Genomic DNA, 19,430 nt, shown 5'->3' with positions numbered 1-19,430 from the left:
ATCAGTGGTTAAGTTGTATTTACAACACTGTTCCAGAACACTTCAACCCAAATATTCAGATGTGTGCAGCACATTTTATGGAGGACGAGGACTATTTCTGTGAGAGTAGACTACAATGCTGGCTGTTCTGACTCAAAGACTGTAAGTACGTTTTTTTATATTTAAAGAGTTTTTATATTTTATATATTTAAAGCGAGTTTTTTGGTCCGTGTAGAGTAGGGCTTGTTGTTTGTCATTTCTCTGATCACAAATGCAGACATGGTTTTATGTTTACGCGGCACGATGCAATGCAACGCAGTGCGTAAAAAGACAGTATAAGTCATTATAATCAGTAATTATGTCCCCACTGGATGCAACAAATGCCTCGTTTGTAATGGGTTTTCATGTTTTTTGAATCATCGCTCCGGCCTGACAGGGCATCATCACAGTATGGTGAGGGGCGTAACATTTCCGTCACACGCTTGAGGTATTCGGCCAATCATAACGCACTGAATAGCTGGCCAATCACAGCACACTTTGCTTTTTCAGACCGATGAGCTTTGTAAAAATCGACGCGTTTCAGAAAGGCGGGGCACAGAGGAGAAACAATAATGTACAGTATGTGGAAAATGTGTTTTTTGAACCTTAAACCACATAAATATTTCATTACACCAAATAATGTTCTTTTTAGCAGAATCATATGACCCCTTTAAATCATTTTCATGTGCAAATAAAGGGACGGAGTGGTGTTATTCACTGACCATTAGAAGTGGGCAGACACTCGCTTGACGACTGATTGACAGCCATTTTAAATATTTTTTGCAAATATATTTCATAATATATTTACATCTAATTTTGTGCATTTTTTTGTTTGTGCTTTGTGTTTAAACCTTTAACTGAATTATTTAGTTTATCATGAAAGTGTATGTAATGGTGTGTTTCAAGCATAGTAATTACACATTACTTAGCACTTTTTGGATATGTTATGACGCACAGTTGCAGGAAAACCAATCAGAGCTGTCTTCGCTGCAAGTGACGTCTAAGCAGTTGAGTAGCATGTGAATCTTCCTAAAGCTTGTTTTTATTTCAATTAATGCATTGTGATATGCCATGAATTAAGCAAGACTGAAGCAAAATGACAGCTGGAATAAAGAGACATAAGGGAGACACTTCCTATCCAGCCTAAAGTGGGCATTGAAAACAGAAAATATGGAAATAGAAGGGACGATACACACCAATCTAAATTCTTCCCTGCACACCACAGGGAAAAGTGAGTCAGATTGCTGCATTTATTGTGAAATACCAGAAACAGCAGAACATGTAATTCTACATTGTGAGTCGCATACAAGAGAAAGGAAACAGCTTGTTGATAAATTAAGAAATATGGAAATTAATTTATTAACATTAAAGGATATTTCAGACTGCACAGAAACAGCTAAGGGTATATGATGCTCTACTTACATATTTCCGCGAGATACAGATCTGATTAGATGGATTTAGTTTTTTTAGTTTTTATTTTTCTCTCCCATTCCTCCATCTGAACTTCTCACTCCATCCCAGTAGGTGGCGGAAATGCCAACTGCCATAAATCACAAAAGAAGAAAAAAGAAGGAGGGCGTGTGTTACAAGTTTTGGATGGATAGGTAATGCAATTGCAAAAGATTGCATCAGTTACAGTACAGTAATACAGAATCAGTTTTTTTTTTAAATCCAGAAATCCTGAAACAGGATATGATGGTGCAGCAGTATATATCCCAATGAGTGATTTAGAGTAACCAATCATTTGTCAGTATGCAACAGAATTACTGGCAATATCATTGGCCCTGCAGTGGATAGAGGAGAAGAAAATAACACTGTCACTGAATCAGCCACTCGTCACTTAAAAGTATAAGATCTGGCAGGTCATCGTTTAGGATGGATTTTATCAATGAGATATTCCGTATGAAGTATATAGGCCTATAAAAGTTCTGGGTAGGTATATCTACACATTTAATTTGGGTTTCTGCTCATGTTGATGTAGAGGGAAATAAGAAGGTGGATATTTTGGCGAAACAAACTCTTAAGAATAAAGCAAGTAAATCTACAAGTCCCATTAAGTAAAGCAGAAGCTAAAGTACTCATAAGAACATATGCACATCAGTATGGCAGGTATGATTGGGATGACAATGAAATGACAGCGTGTGTGAAATATGATACTCAACGAAAAACACATGCAAATATGTTATGTTGAGTATCATATTTATACATCAGACTTCTATGGCTGAAATGCAATTAATTGCAATGATAATTGAGAAAAAATGTTCCCCAAAAGCCCGTTGTGTCACATTTGACATTTACAAATGTAAAAAGAAGTTTTAATGGTTTAACATTTAAAAATGGTGTATGAATAAATAATCAAGTAAACTCAAGTAAACTCAAATTTACGTTATGAACATTTCTGAGCTTTAATACTTGTATATTACTTGTATAGTATAATATATTTCATGTATTATTAACAAACCCTTCAAGTAAAAGAGTGCCATTCTAACAACAAATAAGTAAATACATAATGCAAACCTTGGAATTATGATAACTATAGTATAATCTAAACAATAATAGGCCTATACATTGCATTATTTGAATGTGAAGAGACTATTATTAACAATTTTTTTCAATAATTAACAATTACTAACTTTTTTTCTCCAAATAGGTAAACACTTGATGAAACCACACAATCGATCTAAAATGATCTCTGGGTCTGTAATGTGTCCGTGATGGTTGTGGTGTCCTGTGGAGATGAAGCAGTGAGGGGAGCATCTGTAAATGTGTCACTGCAGAAACATGGGGGAAGCAGAGACTGTGCCATCCGACGAGAAACAAGCAGAACCCGGCATCTGTACCGCCGAGGAGTCGATTGTATGGAGTCAAGAAGTAGAAGTCTGTCTTTTTCACGCAATGCTGGGTCATAAACCCGTAGGTAAGTTGAATTCATTCTTGATTTATGTGAAATAACAGGCCCTGAACTCCACACGCGAAACAATAGCTTCTAACATCAGACCATATGCTCCTTCTTACCTTTTAAGTATCTAAAATCAATTAATAATGCAGTTATTTAATCATACCAATCAGATTTTAAAATACCGATGAAGCGCTTTAGAGTTAATTTAAGGGTTTTCAGTGATACTTTATTGAGCTTTATCGAGTCCAGTCGCTAATTGCTAAAAGAAAATTGAATATGCATGCACGGCTTTGTTACAGTTTTGAGATGTATTGTAGACTATCGTTGAGTAATTGTATTTTGAAGCACTAATATTGTGTTTATGGAGGGAGTATAGCAGTGAATGTGTGTTGACGTTAGTAAACATTAGCGCGGCTGCTAACTAGCATGATAGCATCATGGCCAGGCTAATTTACAGCAACACAAAGGTGTTTTCTGTGCTGTACGGAGAGTGTCTCTGTGAAACTGTCTCATGTCTTCAGGAGTGAATCGCCATTTCCACATGATCTGTATTCGCGATAAGTTCAGTCAGAACATCGGCAGGCAGGTGTCCTCTAAAGTCATCTGGGACCACCTGAGCACCATGTACGACATGCAGGCGCTGGTAAGACCACTCCACTCCTGCCTGCTTGGGATGATAAGGTTTATTTTATGATATGCATTCACTGCATGCATTGCACATCACAGTAATCTAATGTATTATATGTGGGATTCAAAACTCTAGATTGAAAATTTGGTATTTAAAATTGAAATATTGCATAATTTCTCAACCCTGGAAATAACGTTTTCGGGGTTTTAAAACAATGAAACGTTGTGATGTATAATTAATAAATGTATTTAAGATTCTGCACTCGGTCACTAATCAAATAAGCACATTTGTGATAGTCAAATGTTGAAATACTAAGACTGTATTTATGTTTGAGTAAACACAAATACTTTTTCAGTTCAACTTCTCATTGTTAAGCAAATAATATAAATAAATAAAAAATTGAATGAGAAAATGCTCAATAAAAGCATTTTCACTAGTGGTCTTAGACTTTTTGTCCGTAATACATTTTTGTTACTTGAAATAAAATAAATGTAAACTATTATAAACAATTTGTAACTGAAATGAAATACGTAATTATTGTTTAGTTTGCAAGACAACATTTCTCATTTTCGTTTAGTTTAACTTAATGTATTAAAATAACCCAAAAATAATAATAAAAAAAGAAAACTATATAGAATACACACACACACACACACACACACATATACAGTGGGTACGGAAAGTATTCAGACCCCCTTAAATTTTTCACTCTTTGTTATATTGCAACCATTTGCTAAAATCATTTAAGTTCCAAAGGTCTGGGTCCCAGTATGGCTGGCCAGGATTTTGCGAGGTATGGACAGAAGAAAACGTTTCGCTCTGTTCCAAAACTCCAGCTTGAGCTCAGTACAGACCAGCTCATTACCAGAGGCCTCTGTAGACAGCCTTCAGAGACCTCTGACCATGTGCGTCTTTCTCTTCGTCTTTCTTTCGCTGTCCTTCTTTCTCTTTTGTCTTTTTTTATGTGTTCTGTGCACCTTAGCTTGTTATTATTCTCTGTGTATGAAGCACGGCATGTTGAGGGTTTGCTTAGACAGGTTTGTTGAACAGCAGCAGCAGCTTTATATGATAATGAGATCACTTGCAAGTTCACTGGTTTTTCAGAGTCACAAGGTTGAAGAAATAATATACACTGGTTCAGCCTTCAATATGAAAATTGTTAGTTGTTAAAGCAGACAGTAAAATTTGGTTAATAAAATCTTAAACGCATAATTCTAGGCTTGAAAAGCATCAGAGATACAAGTTCTGTTCCAAAACCTGGTGTTTTGACCCATACTTATTGCCTACATGGCATATCAACTTTATAAATCTGATTTTGAACCCTCTACATAGGCAGTGGTGTGCAAATAGCACAAACAAAGCACACTCAGAACTTCAGTAGAGTCAGCCAGTGTTGTGTTTGCATGATAACACTATAAGCCAATAAGCATAAGGTGTGTTCAGTCAGAATTATCATAATTATTAGATATTTTTCATGTCAAAAGTTTTTCTTGAATAGATTAAAAGTCAGCACATTGTAGCAGTTTTCATTTCAGATTCTTTAGAAAGCAAATACTTGAATTCTTTCTTAAGAAGGCAATTTGTGCTGTCACGTCAAAACACACAACTTTAAGTAGGCATACAAATAGCGGCATACAAATAACACAAATGTATTTTGAGTAGAATGTTGTGTTAGCACGTTGCTAACAATAAAATAAGCTTATAAGCACAAGGTGTGTTCACGTTATTTCAGAATTATCATAATTATGAGTGTATTACTTGAAAAAAATCATTCATGTCCTCAATGACTTGTAAAAGTGGAATTTTCTGAGAGCTCAAATATGTACAACCTGCTCAACATCATACACAAGCACGCAACTAGTAATAAGATACTGTGGATTTGTCTATTGATGATGCAAATTGCACAGATTAATTTTGCCATTAATGGTGTTGCCAAGGACGTGAACAGCTCTGAATAGAGCTGCGGTAACTACAACATGGTGTGAACACAACAATATACAGGGTACACAAATATAGGTTCAAATACTGAATGGAAATTAAAACCATTACCATTTATCTTGCTTTGCCTATCTAGGATTTTGCACTGCACATTGCAGTGCATTAGGGGATTCCTTTTCCACAATGCTGTCGTAATATTCAGTTAAAATGTAGGGTTTGGAACGGAGCGCCAGTATAGTACCTGCTACTTGAAGTAACTTAATGGATAGATTTTGGATTATTGGTGAACTACTTGCGAACGAAGGATTAAAGGAATAATTCACCCAAAAATGAAAATGTTGTCTTCATTTACTCACCCTCGTGTCATTTCAAACATGAAAGTTTCTTATGAGTTTCTTTCTTAGGTTGAACACAAAAGATGTTTTGAAGAATTTTGCAGAACCAAACAGTTATTGGTCCCGACTGACTTCCATAGTTGGGAAAGAAATACTATGGAAGTCAATGGGGACCATAAACTGTTTGATTACTAGCATTCTTCAAAATATCTTCAACATAAGAAAGAAACTCATACATGTTTGGAATGACATGCGAGTAAATGATGACACAATTTTCATTTTTGGGTGAACTATCCCTTTAAACTGTAAAATTTTAGTAGTGGTCATGTGTATGACTTAGCTATTTGCCTTAGGCAAGGCAAGTTTATTTATATAGCACATTTCATACACAATGGAAATGTAAAAAACCGGCAGCTGTGGTTGTCGGAATTTTACCGTAAAAAATACGGTAGCAATGTTTTAGGTTTTATGGTTTTAACTTAAATTTACAGTTAAATACCGTAATTTCATTAACTGATATAATGTTAATATACCAACCTATTGAAGTACTGAAATCTGTTTTGTACCTTTTTATTACACTGATAACCACCAAATGCAGGTGGTGATGAGAAAGTCACATGACAAACCAAAGCCCATCACAAGCAGCTTTTAAATAATAACATATATAGAAGGTGCACCGTGTCATTCACACAAACACTAAACACCATCACGGTAACACACATGCAACTAAAATAATGCAATAAACATTAATTTAACAACATTAGGTGTAACACACAATATATACAAAACTGATAAGAAAAAACTAAGAAGAAACATAGTTATTTCAACAAAAAAAATATCAAATTTGAAATGTAACGCAGGAAATTATGGGAATGTCAATTTACGGTTATTCACTGTAAATTATTCTGTCTTTCACTTCTAAAAACAATGCAGCCTGCTCCTTATCAAAATAAAATACAGTCAGTCAAACATATGGAAAAAACACACTGCTCAGTTTAAATATGTAGTCAAATCTGTGCCGTTAAGCATTATGACCGTACCGCCGTGATGTTATGTAAAACATTTTGTTTTACGTGGATATTGGAACGCGAGTGAAGTACATAATAAATCATATTTTGGCATTCAAATACATTGCGAATTCGGAAACATTTGATTTTGTGTTGAATGAGAGACGCAACGTTGGTTCCAGTTTAGTTTTAGCCTAAATTAATTCGTTTTGGCTTGTCGTTTAGCTATAGCTTCTTATATTTTTAATTCTTGTTCTCTTCTAAATACTGTTAATTGACAGGATTTGTTGTGGAGTGAGGGGAACTAAAATTGCCTAGCTATGTTTACAGTGTTTATTATAATGTATGTAAACATTTTGCGTCAGCATTAGGCCTATTTCTGAATGAAATAATAAAATGCGACTTATACGTGACTTGCGTTTTTCCCCCCCTAAAAACTATTTTTTTTATACGCGTAGCGTATTTTAACCATGCAGCAAACCTTTTAAAATATTTTGATAAATTACTGAAAAAAAATTTAATAAATTACTTTTTAAACTATTTAACTGATTGTATTAATTGGTCAAAAATTCTTACGGTCGGTTAACGGTTAACCGGTTAAAATTAACATCCCTATACCAGAGATTATTTCTTGATCATCCAGGAGGCCGGGCCAACAGGGGGGCCTCAGCAAATAAATTGAAGGGTCTGCATGGTTCCATAAATTTAAATTAATAAATAATTCTTAAAGTATCTAAATTAAAATATTCAAATAAAACATAAGATGTAATCTGAAACGGTATTTCTTTTTTATTTTTCTTCAATACCTAGTGTTTTTACTGAAGAACATGCAGTTTTGCAGTTTTGTCATAAGGGTACATATTTTTGAAATTAAGATTTATATATCGTCTGAAATCTGAATAAATAAGCTTTCCATTGATGTATGGTTTGTTAGGATAGGACAATATTTGGCTGAGATACAACTATTTGAAAATCTGGAATCTGAGGGTGCAAAAAAATCTAAATATTGAGAAAATCGCCTTTAAAGTTGTCCCAATTAAGTTCTTAGCAATGCATATTACTAATAAAAAAATAAGTTTTGATATATTTACGGTAGGAAATTAAAAAAATATCTTCATGGAACATGATCTTTACTTAATATCCTAATGATTTTTGGCATAAAAGAAAAATTGATCATTTTGACCCATACAATATATTGTTGGCTATTGCTACAAATATCCCCGTGGTAATTATAACTGGTATTGTGGTCCAGGGTCACATATTTATATTTTGGGAGTATATTATATTAATCATACATTATATTCCCAGTTTCCGTCAATTAAAAAAGTTTAAAAACAAGCAGTCATAAAAAACACTTTGTCATAAATAGAGCAGAAACAACAGAAATAGCTTATTTGGGGGATTTGGGTATTTTTTATGGTAAAAGCATTTTTTGGAAGTCAGCACATTATTGGCGCTTGAGTTTCACATGCTTTAGAAAAAAAACTTGAATTATTAATAAGGCAAATTATGCTGTCATGTCAAAACACGTTATGTAAAGCTGATTATGTAAATGTGGTTGACCTTTCTCTCAGCACTAATTAAGAGGACATTTTATATACATGCATTTAAAGGTGAAGTGTACCAAACTGAATTACAAATAAAATTTCTGCTCAATTTTCTTCTCTATCTACCATTGTGTGGACAAACAGGTCCTTCCGCCACTAACTTTGACAATTGGTTATGCTAATGTCGGGCTTCATGTAGTGTAGAAATTACACACCACTTTTTAATTATGATAGAAATAATAAATTTAGGTGGAATAAGTTTTTTTTTTTTCCCTCTTATAGTGGGTTTAATATGGTTTGTTCTTTGTGTTCCCATATCCCACCCTTTTTTCCCCATTTCCTCCCTCCCTTTTCCCTTCGTCAGGCAGCAATTCCTCCATGAAGATGTCGGAGAGGTCGGGCAGCGGGCGCGAGAAAGAGAGAGAGCGGGCAGAGAGGGGGGGCTCAGGTGAGGCGGGCAGCGGGTTGAAAGAATCAGCCGGGGAAAAGAGGAAGAGGAGTCGAGCCGTGGAGAAGGTGATGAACTCCAGCAACCCCTCCAGCCCTGGAGGAGCCAAGCGCCGCAGGACGTAGCCGCAACTTGCAGCAGGATGACTTGGGACATCAGACATTTGAAAAGAACTGACGGAGAAAGGTGTAGCTAATATTGGTCGCGCTAGAGCCAATGTGAACGTGAAATGAGATGGCGAGCAGGGGATGTGTGATGTTCGTGTGTTTACTGCGAGAGGCGTTCCTGTGCTTTAAGCGTTCTGAGCTGTTCACTGACAAATGGAGGAAATCTAGACGAAGGAAAGTCTTTGGTGGTTGTGTGGGATCTGACTAGACTGATGGGGAAAGTATGATAAACAAATAAGCTTTCCTCTGCTGAGTTTGGAAACAAAACAGCAACTTTTTAAAAAGATTTGTGGGAATTTTAAGTGGTAGCTTTATTTTATTTTCGTCAGAGCAGACTTTCTTGAGACGGACCAGAGAATCAACTAGTTTGTTGTGTGATTTATTAGAACTTACACTGCAAATAAGCTGAGCTAGACGTGTTATTAACTGTATGAAATAACTTGATTCTATTAGCCAATTAGACGGTCATTGATCAAATGCTTAGGAAATAGTGATTGATATTTGCACTGTTTCTGAGTCATGTTTGATTGAAATATTTGACCGAATGTGTATTAAACACATCAGGAGTATGTCCCTGATTAAAAAATGGTAGTGAACCATGTTGGTCTGATTTGACTTCTTAACTCCTAATCTGACAATGAACAACAATATTTAATATGTTAGCCACCCATTGATCTATTCTGGTAAACATAAATGATCCAAGAAGCAATTTAAAATGGTTTAACTTCTTATGACGCCACAGGAGAATCTTAGACTTTTTAGTTTTTTTTAGAAACCAAATATCTAGCAATGCTTCGAAGAACACCGGCACCTTTTTTACTCTGTCATCAGGTGATACTTGCACTGCTGTTCAAAAGATTGGGTTCAGTTGTATATTTACTTTGACATAAAGTGACAGACATTCGTAATGTTACAGAAGATTTCCATTTCAAATAAATTATTTTGAACTAAAAAAATTATGTATGTATGTCAAAATATAATTTATTCATGAATTTTCAAAGAACAGACCAGGAAACTGATCAGACCCCTATGATAAACATACAATTTCTGATGTACTAAAATACTAACTAAAGACAGAAATAGTTACATCTAGAATAACCTGGTAATAAACATTCTCAATAATAATACTATGTATATTAGGAATTTGTAAGTGTCATATTTCAGACCAACACAGGGAGCCAATCCGATTCTTATCAAGCAGGAGTTAATTGAGGATAAGATGCTGAGTCACTGAACGCTGCTCTATTCCAGTGTGTTCGTCCTTCATCTCTCTTACTTTTCCTCTCAGCTCATTTCTGCTGCTGTTGCAGCTGTCTCACTGCAGTCCCTCACCACCAGCCTCCCCCCACTTTGATACAGCAATGCGGCACTCAAAGTGGGGGGAGTTCATTACGCACACAGATTTGGACTGTGCCGCCACCTTTGCCGGAGCACAGAGTGTCTGTTTGCTGAGGGGAGAACAGGGTCTGCCTGCCAGCTGCAGGTAAGAGGCCACAATCATCCTCCTGCTGATAGACTTTAACTATACTCAGCTTTTTTCTATTCTGTGTTTTTATTAAGTACTGCCTTGATGAAGCTATTCAACAAAATATTTACTTGTTGTAATATGCTGACAAATTAATAGCAGAATTTACACATCCTGTTCAAAAGTTTACATACCCTTGCATCTTAAATTCATGTGTTGTTTCCTCCTGCATCAAAAACTGTTTGTAGGCTTTTGTGATAGTTGTGCATGAGTCTCTGGTTTGTCCCGAGCAGTGAAGCTACCCACTGTTTTTGACAAAAAGCCTCCAGGTACTGTAAGTTCTTTGCATATTCTGCACATTTGAGTTCTTCCCACGGTGGAGGTATGATTTTAACACCCAGCTTTAACAATCAATTGAGGGACTCATTTGACTATAGTTAAAACAATAACATGCTCAGAGAGGCAACATACATCTTGAAAGCCAAGGGTATGTCCATTTTTTGATTTGTGTAATTTATAATTTTGTTTTGTTTAATATAGTCAAATTATATTATGCAATGTCTTCATGGTAGTACTAACTATAAAGCCAAAAAAAGAAGACTTTTTCATAAGTTATCTTACAGATTCTGCAAGGGGTATGTAAACTTGTAAGGAAGTGGGTTTTGAAAATGTATGTACATTATTTTTTAGGATTGTTTGGTCTGAATAATAATAATAATAATTTGAGATTGCAATTTTGCAAGCCTTTTGGTAAACTGGTAAAATGATTGAGGAAGTTTTCTTATTAATGTATTATTCATGACAACTGTTCAAGTAATATTTCATATATTTTATATAGTATATAATGTTTTATAATTGTATTATTTAATTTATGTAGTGTATTTTATCTGAAATATTTTTCTCTCATGTCATGTTCAGAAATGACCTTGAATAGCTTAGTTCTGCTGTGCTCTGAAGACCGTTTACGGAATAAAAAAAATCATAAAATTCAAGGCATTAATTTTTGCCTACAAAACCACAACTGGCTCTGCAGTCTGCACCCCTTTACCTAAATTCATTACTTCAGACTTATGTGCCCTCTAGAAGCTTGCATTCTGCAAGTGAACATAGCTTTATTGTGCCATCCCAAAGAGGCACAAAATCACTTTCACAGACTTTTACATTAAATGTTCCCTTCTGTTGGAATGACCTGCCAACTCAGTCCATCTTCAAGAATCGGCTAAAAACACATCTCTTCCATCTTTATTTGACCCTTTAAATCTAGCACTCTCTATTCTAATTCTATTCTTAAAAAAAAAACTTGTCCCTTTTAAACTTGCACTCTATTCATTTACTGCTTGTTTTTCTTTAAAACAAACACTAGCTTTTCTAATCTTTTTGTATTCTATCTATCTATTTGTTTTCTTTTTCTTTTTTTATACAATTAACAAAAGCAAAAAAGGCCTCTAACACTAGCTTGCTCTGTTCTTTTTCTATTCTGTTTTCTTTTTGTTTATATATATATATATATAAAAACCTTGCTACGCGTACTGCATTAAGCTAACTGAGACTTGTTATAGCACTTGCATATCATTGCTCTTTTGTTGATTTTGATTGCTTCCATTGTCCTCATTTGTAAGTCGCTTTGGATAAAAGCATCTGCTAAATGACTAAATGTAATTGTGATCTTAAGATGAAATGTGTGCAAATGTTCTTTGTCTGCGACGACTGTAGACAGAAGAAAGCTCCATCCTTTCCTCCTGTCCTGTACCATCATGGGGAAAGAGAAGATCCACATCAACATTGTGGTCATCGGCCATGTTGATTCTGGGAAATCCACCACCACTGGGCATCTCATCTATAAATGTGGAGGAATTGATAAAAGAACCATCGAGAAGTTTGAAAAAGAGGCTGCTGAGGTAGGCAAACAGGATCTCAAACAATTTGGTGTTCAAGTGGAGTGAAATGGCTAAGTTAGAAGCCAGAATCTGAATAATTTTAAGTTGGTAAAGTAATAAACATTGATCAAATGAAAAAGGAGTTGAGTTGAACCTTCCATTTAAATTTAAGTGACCGTATCGGCATAGTCAAATCCCTGATGCTTTGTGAGAATTGTGGTCTGTGCTGAATGATGGGTAACTCCAACCCACTTACTGTGTAGGGTAACTATGTAAGAATCTCATCATGAATCACACTATGCCTTCTCCTTTCGTTCACTGGAGAGCAGAGGGAGAATTGCTGTGTTAATTAAATTGAGACATGTACTCTTTGGAAGATGCTGTTGGAAATTAAAGGAAAAGATAAATGGATTTCTGGAGCAGGCAGAACCATTAGTCAGGCCCTGCACTTCTGTCTTCCTGACACACATTAGACTGCGAGAATGAGACCTGAGTAAATGGGTGCAATCTCAGTGGGTCTGACACCTCACCTCTGTCTTTGAAGGTAACTTGTTCTTCAAGTAGCAAAATGAAGGGTAGTAAAACTCTGTGTGCACAACGAAGCCTGTTGGATTTGTGTTATAGGTTTCCTAAATATTAGGTACATTGATAAGCTTGACACTGAATATTATCGGTCTTAGCAGGTGTTTTTTACCAACAACAGGGATGGGCAACTCCAGTCCTTGACAGCCATTGTCCTGCAGAGTTTAGTTCCAATCCTAATCGAACAAACCTGAAAATTTTTACTTTTGTCTTCAGGATTCCTTGAAAATGACAGGCAGGTGTGTTTGATTAGGGGTGAAACTAAACTCTTCAGGACAGTGGCACTCCAGGACCGCAGTTGCCCATCCCTGACCTACAAGCTTCTTTATCTGAGCAGGACTGTGTTGGATCATTGTGAAAACTGTTAAGCAGTTTATAAGAGTGAGAGTTGTCTAGAGCAACTGCCTTACTCAAGGGCACAAGATACGGACACTTCTAGGACTTGAACCTATAACATTCCTGTTGTGAAATTTGTCATAAGGCTTATTATAAGCTCAGTCAGCTGGGGTAAGTGATATAACTCAATGGAACAATGTTGAGGCATAGTGTGTGGACCCCTGTGGGATAAGAGCCCATAACCTTCCATCTGTGCAAACTGTTAAGAGGCTTATTAGAAAGACAGTCAGCTGGGGCAAGTGATTAAACTCAATGGAACAATGTTGAGGCATAGTGTATGGACCCTTGCGGGCTATGAACCTACAACTTTCCATTTGTGAAACTTGTATTACAATGACAGTCAGCAGGGGCAAGTGGTTTAACTCAATGTTGAGGCATAGTGTATCCCTTACATGATTGAAACCTACAACCTTCCATGGTGAAAATTTTTACTTGATTTATTAAAGGGATAGTTCTCTGGAGCCAAGCTCAAGGGCAAAATGTTAAGGCATGATGTATGAACCCTTGCACGATTTGAACCTAAAACCAGTGTTCGAATTGAGGGGGGGCTGGGGGGGTCCCGGACCTCCCATAAGCATTTTTCGGGAGGAGGGGGTTTTTCAATAAAACTTTAATACTTAAAATGAAATTTCGATTGCTGTATTAAATTTAGACCTTGTTATGTTACATCATATTTTATTTTTACACGTTTTTTTACAGCGTTGCTCATTATAACCAATCACACACGATTCTGTTGAGTTTAGGAATGCAGTAGCCAATCAGAGGCGTTCAGATCAGTCATCGCTGAAACCCCAGAGATTTGTTCAGACAGAAACTCGCGAATTCCCTCATCATAAGCAACAAAGTGCTGATGTAGGTACGATGTAAGTTAGAGATTAATTTATCATACCGTGTATGGACAGCTTTATTGAATATGAGAGGAGTTATGAGTGCTTAAACACTAGCTAGACTGAATGCTCATTAAGAGTGTGTTCTTTTACTGCATGATTCAGTATAATAAAAGACATTTAGAATGCTCCCAAAATTCAAGATATGGGGGCAGAAAATGTATATATTTATATAATTTCATATTGTTGATCAATATCACACAAAGAGTGCCATTTTTCGCAAAAATCACAAATGTGATATTGATTTTATATAACAGTTCAATAATCAAGAAGTTAATATTAAGAGAATTACATTTTAGACACCACATTGCCTATTTTTTGCTCTATTTCGCCAACAAAAATGGTTCCAAACAAAGCCACAGCACTGTTTTGCATCTCTGAAAAACATGACAGTGTTTCGTTCCTGAATGAATCAACCATTTAAATGAGTCGGTTTAATCGTAATGACTCGCTTAACAGTGACTTGCTGCCACCTACTGGCGGTTTTAATTTCACATTTAAAGTACCTTTTTATATATATATTTTTTAATAATTTCAAATAGCAGTATTCAACGTTTTAAGATTATAATATCAAAACATTATTTATGCGTTTGTAACTGCAGGTTAGAGCATTCATGCCTTGCATTAAACAGTGTATGCATCTAATGCCTCTTCAGATGCAGCTTCTGTGTTTCCTCTGCATTGCATGAATTTTGTTGATAATGATTTTATTTGTTTGGTAACTGCCCCAAATGTCTTATTATTATAATTGACTTTATTGATTAAATATAAGACACACTTCTAGAAAAAATGGCTTTACAAAGGTAAAAATGCCCATAAAGGGTAAAAATCATTTTAAACTTGCTGGAAAAGATTAATTTCTGTCACTGCTGTGAACTGACCCCCACACAGAGTCAGCTGTCCATGACAGTCCTGAAGTGCAACACACTCAGCAAAATGGTTAGGGGGACCCCCCAAGAGCTTTGACACAATTCGAACACTGCCTAAAACATTCCGTTATGAAGTCAGGGTTGACAAGTTTTTTTAACACTGCATTTACAGTTTACACATTTGGCACTTCAATGCAGAGTTAAAGGTGCTGTATGTAAGTTTTTGACTCTACTAAAGCATAAAAATACCATAATATGTCTGCAGATATTTAAGAAACATGCTAAGTTAACATACTTGTTTATCTGAAAAACAAGGCTACAGTCAGTTATTCTCCTTTGAAATTGTGCATTCCGGGCTGGAATGTCGGCCTCTGTTTTGGTTTGTGAAACCCGACCACTGCCGGTTTACCCAATTGTATTTCAGGACCCCGGGTTGCCAGTTGCCAAAAAACACAGCGTATTTAATTTCATTCATGGTCAAGTGCGCTCGTTCATTTTGGTGTCATCAATCTGGCAACCTGCGTGTGCGTCACGTCTGAGGAGGAGGGGCCGGGTGAAAAAACCCTCTCCAATATTTTGAATTTGAACTGCAATACCTAGTTCAATCACTCGGTGTCAATCCTACATACAGCACCTTTAACCCTACAAAAGCAGAGATTCATTACCCTGGGTAAAAAGTAGCTTTATACTGGTATTTAGAATTCTACCTCTGGAACACCACTATACATTCCAAGCAAAATATCAATGTTTGAGTTATTACAATATAGGTGTTGGTTTTTGCTCAAATAACATATGCACTGTCATAATCTTTGAATATGATTGCTTTTGTGTGTCCACACAACACAATTTTTTTCTTCAGTGAAGGTGTTTACCCCCTGTATGCTCACATACTTTTGTTTTGGCAGATGGGAAAAGGTTCCTTTAAGTACGCCTGGGTTCTGGACAAGCTGAAGGCCGAGAGGGAGAGAGGAATTACCATAGACATCTCACTCTGGAAGTTTGAGACCACCAAGTACTACATAACTATTATAGATGCTCCAGGACACAGAGACTTCATCAAGAACATGATCACTGGGACGTCTCAGGTATTTTACAAGAATGAGCGGCATATCGATGCTTGGTTAGAAGCTCCCTACCAGCCTGTAGATTGAGTGACCCATGTGGCTCTCTCTTCCAGGCGGATTGTGCTGTTCTAATTGTTGCAGCTGGAGTGGGTGAATTTGAGGCGGGCATCTCTAAAAATGGGCAAACAAGGGAACACGCCCTGCTGGCCTACACGCTGGGCGTCAAGCAGCTGATTGTAGCCGTCAACAAGATGGACTCCACGGAGCCGTCCTACAGTGAGAAACGCTATGATGAGATTGTTAAAGAAGTGAGCGCTTACATCAAAAAGATTGGTTATAGCCCCGCCTCGGTGCCCTTCGTCCCAATTTCAGGTTGGCACGGCGACAACATGCTGGAACCGTCTTCTAATGTGAGTCTCCTTGGCATGTGTGTGTTCGTTTTCAGCAATGACCTCATACCATTTGGCAGTTTCCAATTAAACTGTTGGCAGAATGCTGGTGATTTGATTAATAAAATCATCTCATTTGTGCTGTGCAGATGCCGTGGTTTAAAGCCTGGAAGCTGGACAGAAAGGAGCAGCATGCCAGTGGCGTGACTCTACTGGAAGCTCTCGATACCATCATGCCTCCAGCACGCCCCACTGACAAACCCTTACGTCTGCCCCTACAAGACGTCTACAAGATTGGAGGTGAGATTAACCCACACATTTTATAGGATGATGTCATTCTAAGATCAGCTTGTCGTTATATTTTGAGTTCAGAAAGCTTTGCTACATCACTATGTGTACAGAACATGGTTATTCGGAGATGCCATGTCTTGCTCCTCAGGTATAGGGACCGTGCCGGTGGGCAGAGTGGAGACGGGCATCCTGCGGCCCAGTATGGTGGTGACCTTTGCCCCAGTCAATATCACTACAGAGGTGAAGTCGGTGGAGATGCATCACGAGTCTCTGAGTGAAGCTCTGCCGGGAGATAACGTGGGCTTTAATGTGAAGAATGTGTCTGTAAAAGACATAAGAAGAGGTAACGTTTGTGGGGACAGTAAGTCAGACCCGCCTCAGGAAGCATCAGGGTTTACAGCACAGGTGGGATAACAGTCTTTGTCAAATTGTTTGTTTGTCTTGGTATCTTTCTTTATCTCTATCTGGATTTCTGTTCTTTCTCTCTTTTTATCAGGTCATCATTTTGAATCACCCAGGACAGATCAGCGCAGGTTACTCTCCTGTCATAGACTGCCACACAGCTCACATTGCCTGTAAGTTTGCTGAGCTTAAGGAGAAGATTGATCGCCGTTCAGGCAAGAAGCTGGAAGACAACCCCAAAAGCCTGAAGTCTGGAGATGCCGCCATCGTGGACATGATCCCAGGAAAACCAATGTGTGTGGAGAGCTTCTCTCAGTACCCTCCACTGGGTATGTGTTCGCTTCCTAACCTTTCATGAAATGGCTTATGAATCGATTTGCCGTTTTTTTGTTTTAAAGTTTAGTTTCGCTTGGCTTTGTTTTCTTTTCTTTTTATGGTTTGTTTTGATTCTTTTTTTGATTTACTTTAGTTTTTTATTCTGCTTTCTTTTATGTTTTGTCTTGTTTTGCTTTAAATTTAGTTTTTCTTATTGTTTGGGTTTGCTTTATTTTATGTTTTGATTTGCTTTGCTTTTATGTTTTGTTTTGTTTTATTTAGTTTGGTTTTGCTTTGTTTTATGTTTTGTTTTTCATCGTTTTCCTTTTTTGTTCAGTTTTGACTTGCTTATTTATTTATTTTATTATTTTTTTCAGCATTTCTAACAATATGAATATTTATTTTATATTTTAAATATTTTGGCCGCTTATTAATGGTAACATAGATAGGGTGGAAAATATTCATAGAAATTAACTTGAAGGCATCTTACAGCCACATAAAAAACATTAAAAAAGATAGTAGAAATAATTTTAACTTCGAAAAAAAAATCACTCAACAATTTGTATGTCAAACCCACACATCAATATAAGATATAATAAAACCTTGTGCAAGGCTCTGCTAATTAGTTCCCTGATATTTTTATCACAACTCACTGCTGGTCACTCAGTCTCATGCTTAATGAGATTCACTGCAGTCAATCCTGACTCATCAGTGATGTGAGACTCCACATCATCCCTTTGAAAACATGAGTTCATGATTTTCACGTTTCTCTCTCTGGATTACATTTCCTCAGATGCTGCAACTCCAATAAAACTGATGATTAGGCCTGTTTCATTATGCATTCTCTCATGTCTTTTGACCCGCTGTTTCACTGCGACATATAATTTTTATTGCATCTTGTTCTCATTATTTTTCCCCCTAAAATCTCCATTAAAACCAGTGTTCACAAAGAAAATCTTGTTTTTGTTAGGCACAGTTCTGACAGATGACTGTGGTTGAGTTTAAGTCTTTAGTCAGGTCACACAAACACACTAGGTTTTTATGAAGCAATTTTCATGTTAAAAGAAATGTGTGTGTTCCTGTGTTTTCCCAGGACGTTTTGCTGTCAGAGATATGAGACAGACTGTTGCAGTCGGTGTCATCAAAAGCGTGGACAAGAAGATCGGCGGCAGCGGGAAAGTGACCAAATCTGCTCAGAAAGCTCAAAAATCTGGCAAATGAATCTGAATCTCCAAGTTACCTTGTCACCTCAGGCCCCGACCCAGCTTACATGCCCCTCTCATCTGGGCATGCTCAGTCTGTTCCCCTTGTGTGCTTGAAATATACACTTGAACCAACTGGAGCCTGATGGACTGAAGGAAATAATGAAAGATTGACTATTACATTTTGACTGGTTGCACTGTATATTCACTTTTAAAGATCGGCACACATGTTGCATGGATGTCTGTCTTGATATATGCACGGCATCTATTAAATTAATGTAGCTGGTATCGCTGAGTAGTGTGTGTGTGTGTGTGTGTGGTGTGTGTGTGGTGTGCAGTTGAAAACAAACCAAGTGGAAAACTGTTCTTTGACCAGAATAATGGTGATTATGTCCAAAGGAAATAAAATGCTGAAGTTTTGTATAGTTTATAACTGAGCATTGATGGAAGGCTAATTCATTGATGAATAAATAAAATATTGCCCAAGTACATGAGTTTATAAATTAAATGTGTTTTTATTGTCTCTGAGGAGAAGAAAATGTAATCAGACATTAGTTTCAAAATTGTATTAGTTCATATGGATATTTAATGCATAAGAGAGGTATGGAAGAGACAGGCAGGTCTGGTTGCTGTCTGCAATGAAGAGCCTTGAGCTAAGATTAGATTCTGAGCTTTATTGTGTTCTCTGGGCATGACTACAGCGG

General features: G+C 36.8%; 2 protein-coding genes and 1 long non-coding RNA gene across 3 annotated transcripts; all 3 read left to right on the top strand.

Annotated features, from left to right (window-relative positions):
* Positions 1–2,649: 2,649 nt before the first annotated feature.
* LOC107551526 (MRG/MORF4L-binding protein-like) lies at positions 2,650–3,619 on the top strand. The gene is made up of 2 exons (XM_016233140.1): positions 2,650–2,935; positions 3,439–3,619. Exons 1-2 carry the CDS (start codon positions 2,782–2,784, stop codon positions 3,609–3,611), a joined length of 327 nt encoding a protein of 108 aa, XP_016088626.1. The 5' UTR covers positions 2,650–2,781; the 3' UTR covers positions 3,612–3,619.
* A 679-nt stretch (positions 3,620–4,298) lies between these two features.
* LOC107551527 (uncharacterized) lies at positions 4,299–9,586 on the top strand. The gene is made up of 2 exons (XR_001604777.1): positions 4,299–4,338; positions 8,737–9,586. It is a non-coding gene; the product is annotated as an uncharacterized lncRNA (long non-coding RNA).
* A 364-nt stretch (positions 9,587–9,950) lies between these two features.
* Positions 9,951–19,207, top strand: eef1a2 (eukaryotic translation elongation factor 1 alpha 2). The gene is made up of 8 exons (XM_016233139.1): positions 9,951–10,470; positions 12,166–12,350; positions 15,969–16,148; positions 16,241–16,537; positions 16,666–16,816; positions 16,956–17,212; positions 17,304–17,538; positions 18,618–19,207. Exons 2-8 carry the CDS (start codon positions 12,207–12,209, stop codon positions 18,743–18,745), a joined length of 1,392 nt encoding a protein of 463 aa, XP_016088625.1. The 5' UTR covers positions 9,951–10,470; positions 12,166–12,206; the 3' UTR covers positions 18,746–19,207.
* The last annotated feature ends 223 nt before the right edge of the window (positions 19,208–19,430 follow it).

Source organism: Sinocyclocheilus grahami, unplaced genomic scaffold, assembly GCF_001515645.1.
Source record: "Sinocyclocheilus grahami isolate Dianchi unplaced genomic scaffold, SAMN03320097.WGS_v1.1 scaffold426.1, whole genome shotgun sequence".
NCBI classification, from domain to species: domain Eukaryota; kingdom Metazoa; phylum Chordata; class Actinopteri; order Cypriniformes; family Cyprinidae; genus Sinocyclocheilus; species Sinocyclocheilus grahami.
This window is presented reverse-complemented; position numbering and strand designations above follow the sequence as displayed.

Coding starts and splice junctions, on each gene's coding strand:
- eef1a2 (XM_016233139.1), top strand. CDS start 12,207: ATGGGGAAAGAGAAGATCCACATCAACATTGTGGTCATCGGCCATGTT. Junction 17,213..17,303: donor CATCAGGGTTTACAGCACAG/GTGGGATAACAG, acceptor TCTTTTTATCAG/GTCATCATTTTGAATCACCC. Junction 17,539..18,617: donor CTCTCAGTACCCTCCACTGG/GTATGTGTTCGC, acceptor GTGTTTTCCCAG/GACGTTTTGCTGTCAGAGAT.
- LOC107551526 (XM_016233140.1), top strand. CDS start 2,782: ATGTGTCACTGCAGAAACATGGGGGAAGCAGAGACTGTGCCATCCGAC. Junction 2,936..3,438: donor GCTGGGTCATAAACCCGTAG/GTAAGTTGAATT, acceptor TCATGTCTTCAG/GAGTGAATCGCCATTTCCAC.